This window comes from Haliaeetus leucocephalus, unplaced genomic scaffold, assembly GCF_000737465.1.
Source record: "Haliaeetus leucocephalus isolate CR32 unplaced genomic scaffold, Haliaeetus_leucocephalus-4.0 Scaffold395, whole genome shotgun sequence".
In the NCBI taxonomy this organism is placed as follows: Eukaryota; Metazoa; Chordata; class Aves; order Accipitriformes; family Accipitridae; genus Haliaeetus; species Haliaeetus leucocephalus.
Window position 1 is genome coordinate 8,297,869 of NW_010972831.1, and position 7,476 is coordinate 8,305,344.

At 40.8% G+C, this 7,476-nt stretch overlaps 1 protein-coding gene across 1 annotated transcript in view; it reads right to left on the reverse strand.

Moving 5' to 3' along the window:
- Window positions 1-7,476, reverse strand: part of MSI2 (musashi RNA-binding protein 2) — a 254,694-nt gene that overhangs the window by 246,825 nt on the left and 393 nt on the right. The window contains exons 2-3 of the mRNA XM_010573965.1: window positions 7,113-7,197; window positions 2,762-2,803 (exon numbers count right to left, since the gene is read on the reverse strand). Coding sequence (XP_010572267.1) covers window positions 2,762-2,803; window positions 7,113-7,197 — 127 coding nt within the window. The remainder of the gene's footprint in view (window positions 1-2,761; window positions 2,804-7,112; window positions 7,198-7,476) is intronic.

The window sequence follows — 7,476 nt, forward strand, 5'->3', positions numbered from 1 at the left end:
TTAAAGCGAATCAGAATGGGGGAAGGAACAAGCACAAATTATTGTGCATGCACAAATAAGTGAGCATGACCCTGCAGACCACAGCGAGCACGTGATCTGGCAAAGGAGGCGAACGCAGCCCAAGAATCAGCACAGCCACTGCCCACTGAAGAGTTAATCGTGCTGAGGCAGGTCAAAAGGGCTCCCAAAGGAAGGGGATGGATGGAGGAAAGTGCTGCCACAAGGTCTGCCTGCACGAGAAGGGGGAATGAACCAGCAGCCTTGCTTCCACCTCAGCTTCCACCTCAGCACCCAGTCACTGCCAGGAAGATCACAGAAAAAAGCCCAAGCCCCATTTTGCTAAACATACCAGGAAGGAAGACTACTCAGGGAGAAGGGAAAAAAAAAAAAGAATAAAAAAAATCTCCCCTTGCACCTAGAGAGAGACAGAGACATTTCATTAAATGCCATTAATCTCCACAGACCCAAGTATTAGCTAGTTAATTAGACTAAAGTACAGTCACATTTTAATGCTGAGCATTCGCTATTCAACTGGGATAAATGAACAACTAAAGTCCAAAACCTTCATTCAGTATCTAATTAAAAAACAGAAAACAAAAAGTCCAGATTATGAAATGCTGTCCAGAATACTACATCATAATTGATGTAAAAATCTGTTCTTTATTGCATCTGATTTTCTCCAATTTCCTAATGAGGCTCCTTTCAATCTTAAGATTTTTTTCAAGTACCCTGTAGAAATCCCAACACTTTAGGAAGGACAAGTGTGTAAAAAGCAGAAACAGACACTGCTGACCTCTCCAGAGAGAGCAAGTTCCTGCTAAGAGTGGAATCCAGCGTACTCTCCAGGATTTGCCCCACACTTGAAAGATGTCTGTTACCAAAAAAGAAAAAAAAAAAAAAAAACCACCACCAAACAAACCCACAAACAAAAAACCCAACCCAAAACCTACATGGAGAAAAAGAAAATCCCCTTTGTAAAAATGACCTGATTTTACATTCTTTAACACGAAAATTTAACTCACTAATATCCTCAGCATAAGACATGCCCTGTTTTTTTTAATTGTTACAGAAGAAATCACATGAGACAGCTTAACAGCTCCGTTGTAAGCATTATAAACTTTTACAAATAACACTGTAGAAACAGATAACTGGTAATTGAAGACAGTTTAAAATGTAAATAAGCCTTTAAAAGGTGTTGGGGAGGGGGAAAGGAACATCAGTCACAGCGCATCATCTTCATACTAGATGAAGTATAAAATTATGAAACCCTTCAAAATTCTGATAACTTTAAATTTTATCTTCAAGACAGCATTAGTCCAACAACATAATCCAGAATCCACAAACCCTACAAACTATAAACTCTTTGCTTAGCACAGAAGCAAGCCAGGCACACCTTTATTTACTAATTAGTTATTAGATATGCCCTATGAAGTGAAGAACCTCTAAACATTTGACTACATTAGTTTGGTTTAAAATTCCACAAATGTGCTGTTGGGTTTTGTTCTCTTTTTAGTTTTAAAAAAATCACTAGCAGGTCTCCTGTTATATGCCTAGGGTTTTTAAATTACACATCGTTTTTCCAAGATGCGTGTTTTGTACAATATTTAACTTTATGGTTCCACATGCTATTAAACTGCTTGCTTTCATGAGGAGCTATATGCAATAAGATTGTTAGGTTGAACTTGTTCAGGTAGTCTCCTGCCACCAACTTTAATCCACTTCTCCGTATTGACTTGCATCCACAACTTTGCAGCCTTGTCTTTCCATTTTTTAACAGAATACTGAAGTAACCCAAGATGATTAGAGTGTATACAAGTGGTATACACCAGCTAAATTAAGTCCTTCCAACAGGCTCTCAAAAACAAATTAAAAAAAAAGAAAAAGTCAATTACAGAAGTTTCCTTTCAGCCTCTGGCTTTCAAAATTCAAATACAACTGACTACACATTTGGATTTGAAACTGTTCTGTTGTTTCCATTAGGCACAGCCTAAAGAGCAACAACCACCTCTATTCCGTAAGCAACTCCTCCAGAAGAAATGGCACCCAGCGATATTTCAGAGTAAGCATGCAGACAGAAGCTTCTCTGCACGTCCCTACACCGTCTGTGTCCCAACGTGGAAACTGGCCGCACGATAGCAAGTGCGCCCTGGAAGAAGAAGGCGGCCACTTCTCCAGCCAGCCTGATCAGCTAAGAGACTTAAAGCTCATTGTTCCACTGTTCTTGCAAAAGAATACCCCGTGGCCTGAAGAGTTCAGAGCTTCATCAGAAACTTGCTATCCAATGCTTATTAGTCTCCAAACACATCTCTGAAGTTATACAAAAGAAAATTTGCAAACAATGAAGGCAGAGATATATTCCCATCCATCACAACCACAGAACTGAAAGCTCAGCTCAAAACAAGCCTGAAGTCTGCACTTAATCCAAATGCTCTTCATAAACACCATGCAAAACATATTGCGTAAAATAGCATAACAAACGCAAGTAACGCAGCAACAGTCTCTCGCTAGAACTAGAGAAGTCTCTGCTTTTCAGCCAGCCACAACTGACCGGGAGTCTGCAAGGAGACGGTTAAACTGGAGACACGTAATATCACACAAAGCAGCTCTCCTGTAGTTTCACAGCCATACGCTGATACCCTTAAGACGCCATGCACTCCAGCTTTAAAAGCTTTCATTGCCAATTCCCTGTTTGAAACCTGAACTGCCTGGCAACAATGATTCTCTGTGTGCCTAAAATCCTATTATCGATCCTCCTACTTACCTTAGGCTGTGCTCGTCGGGGAAATGCAACTTTAGGGTCAATCTGAGGAAAAAGAAAGGGGAAATCAACAAGATAGCTTTTGTTGTCAATTTATATTATTTTGTTCTTAAATCACTGAATTATTAATCCCTCATTTCTCAGGCTTATAATTCAGCACACCGGGTCATCTAGAACTACTCTGGAACTGATGGATCACAGTCTGGGTTCGTCGAGGCGGGGCAGAGGTGGGGGGGTTGGCAGGGGGAGGGAGACGGGAAGAGAGGAAGAAAACATCTCTTCTGTACACCTCCTACATCATCTTCTGGGCAACAATCTCCGCTGGTGCTCAGGGAGCTCCGTATTAGTCTCTGGCTGCTGCCTCTACAACCAAAACGGCGTGTTAAACGTTATCTGCATACTCGGGAGGTTGCACAGAAAGATGGCCAGCATTCCTGATCAAGATCTTAACCTGTTGTTTTTGACACCTGCACATTCCTTCAGTTGGGTTTGGGGTTACTTTTGCTTTTATTTTTCTGCTTTGTTTTGTCAACTGACTAGCAACACCACACAAAAAAGAAATGCAAAACAAAGTCAAATTATTCACGTTTCAATTATTAAAACTAAAACATTAGAAGGACTACAAGATTATCCTTCATGACAATATGTCAAATTGATCTGGTTTGCTCACCCTCAAAGAATATATGTGAGCAATGAAAGATTATGAAGGAGCATTTATGCGAAGGGGTGGGAAGAGAGGAGAGTAAGACACAAACGAAACATACAAGCATTTTAAACCAGAAGAAACCAACTTCTTAAAAAAGATTTTCCATGAAGGAGTTACCTAAAGCATTCTTGAGTGAAGCATGCCACCACAGAGGCAAAAAGGAAGAGAGAAAAAAAAAAAAAAAAAATAATCTTTGTTTTACCCCATGCTCCCTTGTTTTAAGATGCAGCATTGACTCCCATTGCGCTGCATAAATTAGAAAGCGTGTCCACTCTGCAATTCCAAAATGCTAATTCTGCAATTTTAAAAACAACTTCCACATGGGTCGTATTTAAAAAGCGACTCTTCTCTACCATTCAGAAATCACTTAAAAACAAAAAAAAGATGCAACCACAGATGCATGGCTGGATGTAAATAAAAATCATACCTTTTAAACAACTACCCAGATTAAATTGTCATCTTTAAAAATGATTGCAGTAAAACGTCTACATGCTGCTGATTTCACCTCTGTTTTTTTAGCAGCATCTGCACGCAGACACATTCTAAATGAAGAGTCTGGAAAAGGATGTTTGAAAGGACTAAATCCTACCTTAACTGTGCAACTTGCGACTGCTTTCAGTGTCATCTTTGACTATGTAACAAACTGATGAAAATAATCCTGATTGTGTTAAGTCATATTTAGAAATAGAGGCCTTCTTTAATAGTTTGGGTTTGGTTTTTGTTGGGTTTTTTCCCCCTCAAGCTAACCCTGATTAGGGAAAGGAGATGTTTCCATTTAGTGTTGTTGTTCCTGTGGTGATAGATATTCCTGTCACTGAGAAATAACCACGGGCCTCTCCTAAAAAGCAGTTTTACTCAATTAATTTGTCAAAATTGGAAATATCACAAACATCTGATGTGCCACTGATAAACTGATTTGTCTACAGCAGATACAAATGTAGTATCTTTTTTAGGACATACCTGAGAAATGAGCGATTACATGCCACTTTATTGTTCAAAAAGCATAAAAAGTAAAATTATTTATCTAGAAAGCTAACCTTTTCATAGAGATTAACATTATCTACAAATATATTCAGCACTGACTAGGCATTTGTCTACCGGGGAAATACAACAGGTACGGATTTTCCACTGCGATACCCAAAGGTGGAGGCAAATATGCCCTTTTCTACATTTGCTTCAAAAGTGAAAGTTTTCTCAACAAAGAACACCAGTCCCACCAGAAGGACATCACTGCAGAGTCCCACTGGTAAAAAGTTGGAAGAGCCATTAAACTCTAAAGCAACACATTCATTTTTGAAGGTCAGTTCAAAGAGCATGGAGTTCTTTGTACCACAGCTACAGCCCTTCTTAAATAACTGAGTCTTCCTTCACAAAACCTTTTGGATAAACACCATCAGCGTTTGAAGATGAACACTAGCAATCAACATGGCAAATCCATACCTTTTGCATATCCCTGTCAACTATTTAAACAACAACCAAAAAAAAAAACCAAACTTCTACCAAAAAAAAATTAGTTAGTTAGGTACAATTCTACTTACTGTATCTACAAGTCCTCTAGGAAATGACTATAATACTATTTCTGATATGAATGGCCATTACCTAAACAAAGCTTTTAACGTAACTGTAAACAAGAGCGACGTTTCCATGCCAATACCCAACCGATCTGCCTCCTGTGCTGAACGTTGAAACAGAGTCAAATGCTATGTTATACTAAAGAACAGTTACTACAATACGTCTACAAATAAACGGCTGGAAGGGAACCTGGCTAGTTTTATGTTTTACTTTTAAGCTGTGTTACTGGTTCTAAGGTCAATTTCTTATTTAGATTGATTCAATCATTATCACACAATCAAAACTGAGGCAAATTTGTCCTGGTCAAGCTTTTCACCCCTCCCCCAGAGAAGAGCAAATTAATACATTGCAGGGACTAGACTGTGATACAGGAAAAAAGCTGGGGGAGGACCTAATTATAGTCAGAAATATGACAGGGTGTCCTCCCATGATTTATTTTTTTTTTTAAACCCTCGTTCAAGATACTGTTTGCCTTTGTTCTTCCTATCTAAATTTATCTTGAAAAACATATAGAGAATATAGCTGTACATGAAAAGTCTGGCGAGTTTAATCTCAGGAGCACAGTTGAATCAGTTATCTTACCATATCTGATTAAACCTAAAATCAAATTATTAAGGCATGTGAAAGCATGGACTACGTGTTCAGACAAGCCCAGCAGAATTTGTAGGTCGAATTAAAACACTAGATTCCACCTGCTTCCACGAGAGCTTTGGGCTTTTTGTTTTCATACAAATTACATTTTAAAAAAAAAGAAAAAAAAAAAAAACAACCCACACTCATGTTTGCTCACTGCTTCTTCTATTCTTCATTTAACTATAATCTCACACACACAGGCACACACAAGATGTTCCAGCACTGAGACAGGATTCCTCCTAACACCATGCTCATGTTACAATAAAACCTTTAAGATCCAGAATACATACTATAAAAGACACTTACAGCAATGAACACATTCGGTACGTCCAGCAGAAGCTCTCTGCCAGACAGTTAAACCAACACGATCCTTCCCTTCCCAAAACGCAACCCCCTTCAGACCGATCAGTACCAAAGCAATAATGACCTCTACCAGTGTCCTTCCCCGCTCCCCTTCCAGGTTTGCTGAGGCTTAAAATTGCAACTAAGTAAGAGGCACAAAACTTCATCCTTTTGCATGGCCTTGATCGCAGGGAGAAAAAACAGAGCCTAAAGCTACACACGCTTGATACCTTTTGTTTGACCCAATACTGAAAATGCTGTATCAGGTCAAGGGGCAAACCTACATGTGGATTTTTTTTATTAAAAACAAAAAACCAAATGTAATGTTTATTAAAAAAAAAAAAAAATAGATCGGCTGAATCTCCAGAGCATTTTCCTTATGTTATCCACTGGAGACTGAGTATAGCAAAAAGCTCTGGAGAAACAACAAATAATTAGGATTTGTGCTTCTCTACCACATCTACTCTCGAGCTCTCGCATAGCTTTCCATAAATTAATGCGTACGTTTTGTAAGGGCCCTGACATCACAGGTGAAGGGGATCTCTCCAAAAAATGACTTTGGGAAATGACACTAGAAGCAGCTTTTACGATTTGACAGTAAGTCACTCCCACCTTGAAACGCGCGCACCAATAAATAAACAATCAATCAAAAGAAGTAGAAAGTTCCCTGCCGAAAGCATTCTGCAGCAGAACACCAAAAAAAGTTGCATTTTACTCTACAATTTCTTCAATGTCACCGCTCGATAAAATGTAAGGCTGGGGGGGAGGAGCCATCGGTCGGTATGGGTAAAATCGGATTTAAAAAAAAAAAAAGTTACCGGTTTTTGTAAGTTAAGAGGCAGACTCTAGGAGAAAAAAAAAAAAAAACCAACAAACAAAAAAAGCAGCACAGAAAAAAGGAAAAAACCCAACCACGCAAAGTCCCGGTTCAATGACAGCTTGCCCCCCCCCCGCAAAAAAAAAAAAAAAAAAAAAAAAACCAGCCGAAGTGGCAGCTGCGGCCGAGCGCGGGGGGCGAGGGCACGGTCCCTGTAACGTCGCCTGTCACCGAGAGGAAGGGCGGCCGGGCAGCCCCCCCAGACCCCCCCACGCACGACCTACCGTCTTGGAGTCCAGCTCGTGGTGGGGCTGAGCCAGGACTTTGTCTACACTCGCCGGATCCGCGAACGTAACGAACCCGAAGCCTCTGCGAGAGACAAAGAGCGAGGGGATGGGGAGGGGGGGGAGGTGGGATGTGGATGGTGAGAACTAGAGATAAGGAGAGAAAAGTCATAAAAATAAACCGCTGCCTCCTCCCCCCCCCATCCCCTTCCCCAAAGCCTCCGGTTCCGAGGGCGGGCAGCCCCGACCCGGCCGTCCCCGCACCTCTCCGCCTCCACCGGCCGCTTTTGTTTCCTCCTCCCGGCTCGGGGAGGGATGCGGAGAAACCTCCCGAAGAGACCCACCGGACACGCGTGGGATGGGG